Raw genomic sequence first — 13,645 nt, forward strand, 5'->3', positions numbered from 1 at the left:
GCTCTAGGCTGGATGGGCTCCTATCTAGGCTTATTATTCAATTCCTGTACTGATAACCTTTATTTCACTGATAAGAGCTGAGTGTAATTTTTTCCCTGTATATTCTGTCTTATTTTCATCTGTAAATGACTTGTGATGGTAGATGTATAGAAATAACCCTTCTGACTTCTAGTATATCTAAAAATAGGCTTTGCCACCTCATTAATAGCATGTTTGGGTAGAAAATTCCATGGTAGTGATATCTTTGTCAGAAGTTTTCAGACATTATTTCATTATCTACTATTTGTAATAAGAAATCTGAAATGGTTCTAATTTCGTTGTGTTTTTATTAGTTTTCTTTCTCTCAAATTTTATGATCTTTGTGATGTTTATGTTTTAAATTTTTTAATAATTCATGTGAGGTAATATTATTTTACAATAGGTGCCTAGTGGAATTCTATCGATTTTCAGTTTTAGGAAATTTAATTCTTTTTCTTCTGATGATGATTTTTACCTTTATTTTCTCTGACCTAATCTTTTGGAAATTTTACATAGCAGACCGCCTGAGTGAGTATTCTACATCTCCCATCTTTTATTTAAATTCTTGAGTCTTGGGGTTTGTTGTTGCTTCTGTGATTAAGTTTTGGTTCCCCTTCAGTTAAGATCCTTGACTTCCCCTCTATTGAATTTCTCTTTTATTTTGGCAAGTGTGCTCTTTTATTTCTAGATCAGCTGCGATCTCAAGGGCATCTGTTTGAGGTTACCGCTGCAGCCATACTTCTTCCTCTAAGCTGCTGTTTTATAAATCTCAGTACACAAATTAATTTGCCTCTTGCACTAATTTGTTTCATGTCATGGGCCATTTATTCTGAGAGCTCAGCCTCTTTTGAGCTACTGATTTTTCCATTTGTCCCATGACTTTTATTATCTATTCATGGGTTCTTTCTGGCCCTTCACAGTTTAGGGGGTCAACTACTGTTCCTCAGACCATATGTGATGAATAGGTATTCAAGCTTTGTATCTTGGCCAGTAGTAGATACTATTTCAAAATAGGTTTGTAGAGATCCTCTGGAAGTTACACATCTACATGTATAACTGGGATATCACTGAGTCCAGAGTGTCACATACTAATGTGTCCAGTGTGCAAGATATTGGTGCTGCTGTGGGTAGCTTGTGGTAGACAGAGTATCACACTCGATATCTCTTTTCTGCATTCTGTACAGCTCTTCATACTGTTTTATGTTTATTCCCTCCCTTCCCCCACTACACAGCATCATCTCCAGAGAGATGGCTCACAAGTGGTATATCACTTGCCTCCTTTAATCCCCTAATCACCATTTAGCTACTCCCCCTTGATCCTTTGGACACAAGGACCGATTGTGTAATTACTATTCTGTAGAAAAATTACCCCTTTTGTCATGTTTCTCAAATGTTACTGCAAAATATGCCATAAATGCCAGAGTATATCCAGTAAGTGCACATCATTTAAAGATGAATAATAAAATTAATGACCATGTACCTGCCACCTAATTTCAAACGTAACTTCTCTTCCTTTACATAAGCTATACTTTGATTTTTCTTTTTATTACAGCTTTTACTAGCATCAATTAGCCATACAAGGGGATTACATCTTGACATGTCCATATATGCATGCAATACACTTGATTAGTTTCTTGCTCTCTATTATGCTCCCTCCTCCCTCTCTCAACTCTGTCAGATTAATCTCAGTAAACTTTCTTGTTCTGTTTTCACATTTGTACACACAGTCTTTTGGTCATATTTACTCTCATTCACCCTCTCTGTTCACCTTCCTCCCTCCTACTAGTACCCCAAAACCAGACAGGACTAATTTACATTCCTTTCATATTGGTATTTCACACATGCATATACAGTTCTTTAATCAGATTATTCCTTTCATTTCCATATTTTAATTTCCAATTACATTTCTTTTTGCCAGTCCTGGGGCTTGAACTCAGGGCCTGGGTGCTGTCCCTGAGCTTCTCTGTGCTCAGGGCTAGCACTCTACCACTTGAGCCACAGCACCACTTCCAGCTTTTTCTGTTTATGTGGTACTGAAGAATTGAACCTAGGGTGTCGTGCATGCAAGGCAAGCACTCTACCATTAAGCCACATTCCCAGCCCCTCTAATTACATTTTTAGGACACCTTCATTTTGTCTTCCAGACACTAACTGTAGCTTGTAGCAATATATCTAATGCAGGTGATTTCAGCTGACTTCTTCTCTGCTTTTGCTGAGATTATGTGTCTGAGAATAGGAGTATGACCATAATGACTTCTACCTTTTAATGACCAAATGAGAAAAAAAAGGAAAATGTATCTAGGGTATACATTGGGCTATTTATAACAGAAATCCAAATGGTTACACTTAGTGATTGGTGAGGCAGATAGGCCATCATTGCTTTCTCCTGGCAGACTTTTCCCTGGTGCACTGCTAACTCACAAGGTTTCTTCATGGGAAGAAGAAAAAAAATCTACTCTTGACATATACTTATTTGTAATGTCTACATACACAGAAATCTACAAAACTATGCTTGTGATTAGCAGTCGCCTTCTCTGAGTTTACAGGCTACAACCTTCCCAGCTATAATTCATAGTTGTCATACCAGGTAGCTACAAGGCTTCTCGTCATCATTTGCTGAATGCCTACTATGTGCTAGGTATACTTTGAGATGCTTGGCCTTCAGTATGGAGATAGGCAAGACCCCTGCTCTCACAGTTCTTCCTGACTGGACTGGTGAACACACTGTGCTCTGAATATCTGAGTTAGAGGTCACTTAATAAGCTGGAGTGGTGCTTGAACTGGATTAGGGGTCCTATGGCCAGTATCAAAAATCAACCAAGGCTTCAAGGTACTTGTCATGGTTTTATATGACAAGCTCATTCCTCAAAAGGTCATCTTGTAGTGAGTTGATGATTTCAGAGCTCATATTGGGGGATTCTTATGTCCAGGCTGATCCTCTGCCCTAGTTTACTATGGACATCTGGGTTAATTCTCTTACCTCCTTGTAGTTATTAATATAACCCCTGTTCTATCTGAAAAACATTCCAGCCTTGACAGTAATTTATATAATTGTATAGATTAATCATGTTGTTGTTGTTTTTTTTTTTGCTGCAATGACTCAGTGACACCAAATATTTAGGTTTGGTTCATGGATTTGTACATCACTTGCAGTGTTGCTCTAGGTTATGGGTCAGGTTTGTTTATTACTCATTCTAGACTTTGGGAATGTGTGTGTCTTTTTATGGTCACTCTCTAGAAGTTTAGCTTAGTTCAAGATGAGAGAGCCCTTGTTCTCATGAACAATCTCAGGGTTCAAAAATTCTCTAATCCTGAGGGAGGATAGGCTGTATCAGCTTATTGGCTGGAAAAAGCCATCCATCCAGGACCAGCATCAGGGGACTGGGATTTTATGCAGGTCCCTTGGAGGGGAATGCTGTGGCAGGGGAGAACAAAAAGTTAATGAATGATGATAGAGTTATCATCTCACATTTCTAAACCCACTGCTACCTGGCACACCCCTCCCTCAATCTTTACATGCTTTTTATGTGTGTGTGCTTGCCAGCTTTGGGGCTTGAATTCAGGGCCTAAGCACTGTCCCTTAGTTTTTCACTCAAGGCTGGTGCTCTACCACTTGAGTCACAGCTTCACTTCTGTTTTTTAGTGGTTGATTAGAGATAAGAGGCTCAGATTTGTCTTCCTGGGCTGGCTACCAACCATGATCCTCAGATCTCAGCTTCCTAGTAGCTAAGAGTCCAAGTATTACCAGCTGCATGTAGTTCTTAAGCAATATATGTGTCAGAAAAAAAAACTGTAATAATGAACAGATTGAAAAGAAGGAGTTAGCTTCCATTTGGATTACATAAAGCATTATGAGATTTTACTGTGGTGTGGAGCCTGATTTGTGTTTAGAGTCTATTTTAGGTGGGGAGACTGATGTTTGTTATGGCAGCTAGACTCACTGGGGCAGGGATTCCTGTGCCCCCAGCCCTAACAACTGTCCTAGAAGTCTGAATCAATAAGTTTCCACTTCACCATGATAACTGTCAGAGCCAAATGGAGCCTGAGATAATACCATATTCTCCCTACCCATGTTGGGACCCCAGGCAGTGTGGATTCTAGGAACTTTTGTTTTATTTATACCTACTCTATATTCTGTCCCCTGTCCCCACACCTGGGAATTTTAATGTTTGCTCAATGTCTTTTTCTTTTCTTTTTTTTTGGGGGGGGGTGTCCAGTCGTGGGGCCTGAACTCTGGGCCTGGGCGCTGTCCCTCAGCTCTTCAGCTCAAGGCTAGTGCTCTACCACTTGAGCCACAGCGCCACTTCTGGCTTTTTTCTTTTTGTTTATGTGGTGCTGAGGAATCAAACCCAGGGCCTCAGGCATGCAAGGAAAGCGCTCTAACCACTGAGCCACCTTCCCAGCCCTCAATGTCTTTTTCTTAGTTCATCATTGATGGGCTTTTCCTAAAGCCATTCCAGAAATTCCTTCAAGTGACTGATTTAGTGATAGATTGGCAATACCCTGTCTATTTTCCATTTCTTAATCATTTCTGTGGGATTTACAAAAGCAAAAGGCACAGAGATTCAAGCTCAGTCACCTACACTGAAACTGAAACCCCATTGTTTTCCAAATGAGATGTAATTTTGTTTCACCACAATGGCAAAGATTAATTAGGAAGAGTAAGACACATCTAGTAGATCCATTACCAACCTGACAGTTGGCTTTCTTTCAGGAACAATTTTTAGTGGATTTTTTTTTTTGTACTGGGGATTAAGCTAAAGGCCTTGTATGTATTAGACAAATGCTTTGCCATTCGAATGACAACTCCAGCTTATGTTTTGTTTTTGAAATAGGGTCTTGCTATCTTTGCCTCAAAGTCATCATGATCTGCCTCCTAAGTAGCTGGGAGTCAGGCATACACCACCATTCTTGGTTCACGAGAATTTCTTCGTGAACAGCGTTATTATTTCATAACAATGATCAAAGGATTTTCAGTTACATTGGAAAGCATATGGATGGTAGTTGGTCAGCTTGACTCAGTAGGTGAGTAACTTACAGGAGTGGCCTATATGCTCCAACAGAAATGCACCTTGCCACAGATCCTAGAATGTTAGCATTCCTGTGGATAGTTCAAATGGTGAGGATTAAAGAACTAGTTTTGCATGGTCTAGAGTAACTCTGAATTCTATCTTGCTTGTCAACATGTCTCTAAAGTCTCATACACTATCTGACACATAGTAGACAGTCACAAAGCTTTGGTGGGAACAATGAAAATACTAATGGTGGAACATAGAGGCAAAACCTGGGGAATGTGCCTGGGGATCCTGGGTGTAGGAAAGCCCAGTAAGCAGAGGTATGGATGTACGTTAGTAGCAGCAGGACTGAGTTCAGATTGATGCCTTGGCCTCTCTAGCTTTATTCTCGAGCAGAGTAAAGGCTCTTTAAGAGACCAAGTTTAAAGTTATGTATAGCATAACTTTATCTGTAATTTTTCAGTACTTGAAACGTCTCTGCTCAGAAAATACTAATGATTTGTGTTATCTGTGTGATTAGACTTGCAAAGATTCCTAGTTTACCAAAACCATACCCATTTGTTTTGCTGTTCATCATAGGCTACCTGTAGGTGGTATTATGTCTTCTGTACTTTTGTTCACCAATCCTCTGGTTTCTGTCTTAATCTTCATTGTCACTGCTATAGAATCAGGTGATCTGGCAACATTCCTAACCTGGCCTTCCAGTCAGCTCCTTGGGGCTGACTGGATGAGATGGTGATTCTCCCCACACTGTGCAATGGGCAGGTTGGAGCAGGTGGGGCGGGCCCCACCACACTGACCTTTATCTTTGCTTCTTTGCAGATATCTCAGTGAGCCTGCTAACCCTCATAGTCACTGCCTGTGGTCTCGCCCTCTTTGGCGTATCTCTCTTCGTGTCTTGGAAACTCTGCTGGGTTCCATGGCGAGAACGAGGCTTGTTCTCTGGTAGCAAAGACAACCAGGAGCCTCTAAACTGCACAGACACAGAGACCAATGAACAGGAGAACAGTGAGGACTTCCTAGACTCACCCACGCCCTGCCCTGACTCCTCCATGAAGATCAGCCACACCTCCCCTGACATTCCCCTCTCCACTCAGCCGGGAGTCCAGGAGAATTGTGCCCATGGCGTCCGGGTGCAGCGCCAAGTCACAGAGCCAACATCGTCGGCTCGGTCAGTAATATCTCTTTACTTTCTGAATGTAAGACAAGGCCCACCCATCCCTGTTTCTTGGCAGTGGTGGTATTGATTATCCAAGGAACCTACACCCTTTATGTGTCCATTCAGAAACCTTTGCTTCCTGTGATGAAATGAGTTCCTGAGCTCTGCTTAGACTCCACAGAGTCCATAAAAGTATTATCTAACATTGAGAAGACTGACCAGGTGTCAAGTATGATATACATAACTTTATATTTATTATTTGATTAGAGCGTCCAACTTTGAGATGGATATTATTATTTTCCTTTTATAATAGAAGAAACAGGTAGATTAAGAAACAAAGACACATATTAATCACTCAGGTCAGAGTATGAACCCAAGATCTGAGGTCTCAGACACCATTCCTTGATGTCCTCCTAATGCTGTAGAATTTACTTACTATGTCTCTGACCTAGCTTAACAGTCCCTAATAGGCTCTCTTCTGACTCCATGATATAACTGGAGATCTTTGTCCATCATGAGCCTTTGTAAGATCTACAGAGTATATCGCCTAAGGTCACTCTTTTTCTATCATTTGTTATTAAGTAAGATAGAAGTTTAGTGACTTAAACCATGGACCTTGGGGAGTTAATAATCTGGCTTTACATATGTGTGTGACGTAGAACAAATTACAAACCCTCTGTATGTATCCATTTCTCTTTTAGTCAAATAGGAATAGTAAACATACCAACTTTTAGGTGGCTTTGTGAAGGAAGTGATGACACTTACAGAGGTCTGCACCTATTAAGTGCTGCCATTTTGCTTTCCATGTTAATGTTTTCATTACAATTGTGATTGAGGACAGGCCTGTCCCAAGACTCAGACATTATAAAATGATGAATTGGAAGCTAAACATCCAGATCAAAATCACTGGATATTAAGAGAGGCTTTTAGTAAGATTTTTTTGAAAAGTAACACAGGAAGCAACTTTTATTAAAATGAAGATATTTGCTTGACTGATAGCCAGAGGAATAGCACTGTACTGTTTTCTTTTAAGAAAATATGAACATGGTTTGGAGGAGGGCATTTTTTTCAAAATCTTTTATTCTCTAGAAACAGAAATAAGATTTTTACCCTTTTTTATGATAATCAGGTTTATCCTAGCGGCCCTACTCATTCACATTAAGTGGGATGAAATATGACAGTTGATAGTTTAATTTTTTCAGAAACCTATTTTAGCATCATTTCCAATTCTGAATCAAAGAGCTAAACCTAAAATATTCCTCTGTCAGGAAATGGTTGTTTGCCATTTGATTTAGAAGAAATTCTCAGATTTTTATCACTAGGATTTCAGATTTAAGACTTATAAATAGCTAGAGTTCTGTTCAGCACTGTTATGGAGTTCATGCATGATGTAGACTCATAATAACAAAGCCCTTTTGTTAAAAGACCTGAAGATGGAGTCCCCATTGAAATTGTGTTCCAGTTCTGCTCTGCATATGGTTTTACTTGTCTGAATTCCTCTAATACAGTGTAATAAAACTGCTTTTATTAGATTTGATCTGAGCATTCTATCATATAATTCTAATGAACTGATACCTGTAATATCACTGTAATTACCACACTATTCTAGAAAAGAATATAAATATAAACTGCTTAGAAGAGAAAAACACTGTTACCCTTACCACTGATCTATGGAAATTGTGTAGAAAGGGGGGAAAAAGAGAGCAAAGGAATTATCCCTGTAAAAATGCATTTTACATTCAGATTATTTTAGTTTTGAAGACATGCAATTAAAGTATTTTTTTCTGATGGTGAAAATTAGACTTTGTAATAGCAAAACTGCCATGAGAAAACTAAAGTCTTTGCAGCTACATTTGACCTAGTATTAACAATTCGCATCATTACACATTTAAAACATTCATACCCAAATTACCACTGACCTAGTTTTATGTGTTCTGACTGTAAGTATATATCCCTATCTAGTAATGCATGGTCCTCTAATTCTTTAGCAATATTGTTGTACCATAAGCACATACATTCACTCAAACACAAACATTCTTTTTAAAAAATTACCTTTAAGGAGTTGTACAAAGGAGTTTCCATTTAACAAAGCAGTTTATGCATACAGTGTCTTGATCAATGTCACCCCTTTCGACATTCTGTCCCATCCCTTCCCACCCACCCAGTCCATATATATAAATATATTTATATATATTATATATATACATGTGTATATATACATGTATATATATGTGTATATATATATATATATATTCTTACTGACAAAATGGAAAACTGAAAGATATTTCCTTCAAACTCTGAAACATTTTTAACACTCTATTTTTAAGTAACATACTTAGGAAGGGAGAAGTTATACTTTGCTGAGATGGTCCCAAAAGTTTGCTCTTCTAGAGCTAATGTATCTCCTGCTTTCTTCTTCATTGTGTCCTTCGCTTTGTTACTATTGCCATTTTCTTTCTTTCCAAAAGAAAGCTAGAATATTCTGCATTCCACCATCCTCCCTCCTGGTTCCTTCAGTACCTGTACCTTTTCCTACCCAGAGACCTCCATGCACATCATTCTCTCAGCCCAGGATCTTTGAAGCAGTGCTCACTTGTCACAGCATTCCCATAACATCTCCTTGGCTGAGTTCTCTTAAAACTTAGTCTTCCATTTCAGGGCACCTGATATCTCACCTAGGTTGTTATAGCTTCTGTCATAGCTCTCCATCAGAAATCTCTAACCCACCTGGCTCTTCAGATTGGAAACAATCAGCTCATACCAGTGCTATATGAAGATCCTGAAGATGAGTTTTGTTTTATCTTCTAAGAATGTTCCTGGTCAGAATGACTTTGTTTTTTTTTTCCCCAAGATCAAATACATTAAGACTTTGTGTTTAGTTAGCTCAATTGCTATTAAAACCATCCAAATTTCCTGTTAATTCTTTTCAGCTTAGATGAAATCCCTTCTGTATTAATGACCTTATATGTTGGGATTGCGAATGTCTTCATTTTCTCAGAATTTTCAATACTAGAATTTTCTAATAAAGGTCTCAACTGCAAATATACAAAGTCCCTAGATCCCCAAAGTAGAAGAAACCTTGAAGGCCTTCTCCTTCATTTCCTGATGCTTGTCCCATGATGATTATTTTAAATACTTTCAAATTTCCTTTGTAACACTTTGATGCTATGAAATTTTGACTGGCTACCCTACAAACTGCCTCATACTGGCACAGCCTCAACTCCTACCAGGGCCATTATGTCATATAACCCAAGTCATATAACCCAGAGTTCATGTTCACCTAGACTCAGTAGGAGGCTTTACCTGAAGAAAGGCTGTGTATTCCAGCTGTGTACTTCCTTCTCTCTTGGTTCCTGTAGTCTCCAAAAGTGTTCTGCCTAGAGACCTATACACACATTGTTTCCTGAGCCAGGAATATATTTCCTTTATCCTTGCTTTACTGGCTGCATTATAACTCTAATGTCCTAGCTTAAATGACTCTGCTCCTGAATGTCTTTCTTACACCCCACCTGAAGGATATGTTCTGTCCTCCACTCACAATTCTCAGGTTGCTTTGCCTTCCCCCTTTGCTGCCTGGACTTCTGTTTATAAGTGATTACTTGTTTATTGTCTGGGACTTCCCTTTGGACGTTGAGTTCCATGAGCTCAGAGACCAGGTCTGATTTGTTTCCTTCCCTGTGTCCAGCCCCTAGGACAGCCCCAGGCACATAGTAGACTTTTTTCCCTCCACAAATAAATGACAGAATGTATCCATCACTAGAGGCCACCTTTCTCAGGTTCTGCTGACATAAATGGCAAAAGGCCAAAAGTACAAACTAAATAAGGCCCACAATGGTGTGAGGCTAGTAGAAAGCCATTTATCTCCGGTTTGACATTAGTCAAGAGGCTCTTTCTGGTTCAGACTTTTGACCTTATCTTTGAGTAGAGCAACCAATAGAGTCACAACAATACGCTGATAGGATTCAAGGAATCAGATAATCCTTACACTGGATCCCTTTATTAGCCACAAATCCAATAAGCAATACATACTCAATGTTTGAATTTCTATTAAGCTCTATTTTTGTGTTGGGAACAAAATAAAATTTGAATCACTCTTATTGTTATCTCTTCAGATTTTAAAAAACTGACCATTTCAAAATGGAGGCTACCTAGACCTATCTTAACTCTCACAAGGTCCTGAAATTATATGTAACTGAATATTTTCTCTACTGGGATTTAATGATCAGAAAATATATCCACAGTGCTTTTTAGCAGTGAGAGTCCAGACTAGGGTGGAAGAAAGGAAGGAAGAAAATATATCTCTCCTTTTTATTTCAAGTTTAATTTTATTGTCAAGGTAATAGACCTTAAGGGGTATGGTTACATAAGTAAGGTAGTGAGTACATTTCTTGTTGAACCCGTTACCCCCTCCCTCATTTTTCTCCCACTTTGCCTATTTCTCCATCCCCCCCCAAATTGTACAGATAATTTTCAACATAATCTCTCCCATTTAAGTCCCCAAAGAAGAGTACCAATCACACATTTTGAAGTACTGAAATCATTTCTTAAAATATTAATCTAGAAAGAATACACCAATGTAAAAGCCCCCTGGCCTTTGGGCTTCTGCTCCTTCCTGAGCTATGGCTGCAGCTTAGCATAAGATTCAGATTCATTCAGGTGTGTTTGAATTTACTGTAGGAAATTTACAAAAGTTTTAATTATCTTTGAACTCAGTGCTTTCTGGAGTAGCCTAATTGCTACTACCATTCGAGCTCAGGTCTAGAAGACCTAATTCATCTTGAAGATCTTTTTCTTGTCTTTTCAATGCCATCTGATGGCCCTGAGAGAAAAACAGGAGGTAGAAGAAATAGAGAGTCCCAACCTCAGAGCCAGCTTCTCTGAGACTGTGTTTGGGTGTGGCTTATTTTCAAGGAAGACAACCTCTTGACTTTTCTCCCCGCTTTGTAACCATTTTTGGTGGTGTGTTTTTCTCTTGTTGTTCATCATATACATTAAGAACAGAGGATTCCACAGTGCTTCACAAAATGATTCCTCTTTACCACACTCATTCAATGTCATAAGCGATGTTACTCAGTGATATTCCGGAGAACCTAATACATACTACAAGAGCCACCTCACCTGGAGTGGGGCGGGGGAGATCCATTCCAATCTCTGTTTTATGGTTTTTCTTATTCTTACTTTGGACTTGCTTTTATCATCCTACCTCTGTTTCAGTAGCCTATGAAAGCTATGGAATATTGATTTTCCATTTCTGCCATCTCATCTTCCCCTTCATGTCCCTAGGGCAACCTTCCTGCTCTGTGCTCTTATTTCTCAACCCCTAGAGTGCTAGCAATTATGCAGGGAAGGTATGAGTTACTTTGGTTCTCTGGCCACTCTGAACTCTTCTAGTCTATGCCCCTCAACTTTACTATAAACTTACTGGCTCCTAAAAGGAGCCCCAGGCCACAAGAACCTGTCATGCCTGGTTATAATCTGTTTTAAGGAACTACATTACAGTGAGTGTCAACTGTTTTCCACTCTGAATGGGGAGAAAAGGCCTGAATGGAACACACATGTAAAAAAAAAAAAACACTTGATAGATAATAGTGTTCCTGTTTGTGATTGATTTTTGAGAAGAATCTTTGACTATATTAGACATTGCAGTGGGGGTTCTATATAGTTGAGTTCTCAGGGAATGAGATTTTGTTTTTACCTTTAAAGCATGATGGCCCTGTTCAACTCACCCACTGTACCCCACCGACAGTCATGTTAGGAAGAACTGAACATGGAGTACCAATTTCTCTGAATTTTACATCTAAGTAAATACATACAGTACAACAGAATATGTTCTATTGCTAAGTAGCCAAATCTATATATTATAAATTGAAATTAAAATTTACGTGGTAGGCTTAGTTGCACATAGAAGGGTGAAGGCAGAATGTTGCTGTGATATAGTGAATCCAAAGCCATAGTAAGAAACATTGTTATCTGGTATACACAGAGTCTGCTCAGCAGCCTCCTCAGAGCAAAGTGACCACAGTGACTCCCTCCCCAAGAAGGAGCCTCATGGCCTTTTAAGGGTGCCTTTTACTTTGTAGACAGTATCACTCACTAACTAGCACCCAAAATGGTCCGTAGTAGCCCCTGGTAGATATCCCTACAGCTGTTCCACACCTTTACGTTGGCTTTTTTTGTTTTTTTGCTGGTTAATTGGAGAGAAGAATCTCCCAATCATTTCTGCTAGGGCTGGCTTCAAATCACAATCCTTATTTCACCACTTCCTGGGTATTTAGGATTACAGGTATGAACTCTCAGTGCCCAGCTTGAAAAATGGACCTTTTAAAAATCCAGTCTCAAAGAAAAAAAATCTGTACCAGAAGGGGATGGAACTGGTACCATCACCTTCTGGCCTTGGCTGCTCCCTAACAGTTCTTCCTGCTCAGAGGCCAAGAGAGAGTCAGATAAAAGCTCGGCGCTAGCATCCCACTTGTTCCATTTCCAGACAAGGCAATAGCCTGTGGTGTCCCCCTGGAAAGCGAGTGTGGTCACTCAGCAGCATCTTCTGTCTCCCTGCCCCCTAAAATAATCAGAAACCTCAAGATTATATGATTCTTTTTCTGGGAGAAATAATCATTTTATAGCAGCAAGTGTTAGACCATACAGAATATTTATGCCTTGCATATGTCTGTGTGCTATGGTCTGTGTTGGGTGTGACAAGAACAAATGACAACTCTGACAGTGTTCTGTTATACTGTGTGAGTGACTACTGATTAGGAGGGTATTTTAGGACTGAGAGGAATGTGCAGTATGCTGACATCTGTGATGACAAAGGAAAGGGATTTCCAACATGTCTTAAGGTTTGTTAATCCACTTTTACATCTTTTATTTCATAAGGTACTCTCAAGAAAGGAAAGGAAGACAAATGCAAATGTTGACTCTCCCTCTCCAACTATTTGCCCGTCCCTCAGTAACAGCCCAGATGCTTTTAGCCTTCCATGAGAGACGCTATTTTAATTAGTTACTGAGGGATCGCATATAGCACAATGTAAGAAAAATGAAGAAAAGCAGAAATAACCTTAAAAGCAACCTTGACTATGATTACTTCTTTCACCTTGAAAGGACACACAGAGATAAGACAGATTTCAAAGACATTTATAGAGAAACATCTAACCCAGGCCAGTAAGCTTATAAAGAGTAGACTCTCAGAACAAATAGTTAATTTGCAAATATTAATATCCAACCTTCTCTAACTGAATCGACTGTCATTGCCTTTAAGTAGCTCTTCTTTAGTTCTTGTGTCATCGATGTTTATTCCAGAAATGAAAGCCCTTGATTGTCAATCATTCACGTGATACAACTGCAGCATAATCTCAGAGCTGTCACTCACCCCTGTCACAGCTATCCCCACCCCAGTCACATCCCTCTACCCAGGAGCAAAACCTGTGTTCTTGTCATGAAATGATTTGATCTG

The 13,645-nt window shown here is 39.3% G+C and overlaps 1 protein-coding gene across 1 annotated transcript in view; it reads left to right on the forward strand.

The window, feature by feature from the left end:
* The window catches only part of Syt9 (synaptotagmin 9), a 149,439-nt gene that overhangs the window by 17,654 nt on the left and 118,140 nt on the right, over positions 1 to 13,645 (forward strand). Inside the window, exons 2-3 of the mRNA XM_070035394.1 lie at positions 4,959 to 5,043; positions 5,856 to 6,204. Of these exons, the coding sequence (XP_069891495.1) occupies positions 4,959 to 5,043; positions 5,856 to 6,204 (434 nt within the window). The remainder of the gene's footprint in view (positions 1 to 4,958; positions 5,044 to 5,855; positions 6,205 to 13,645) is intronic.

The sequence above is a fragment of the Dipodomys merriami genome, unplaced genomic scaffold (genome assembly GCF_024711535.1).
Source record: "Dipodomys merriami isolate MVZ:Mamm:240054 unplaced genomic scaffold, mDipMer1.0.p SCAF_25, whole genome shotgun sequence".
Lineage (NCBI taxonomy): Eukaryota > Metazoa > Chordata > Mammalia > Rodentia > Heteromyidae > Dipodomys > Dipodomys merriami.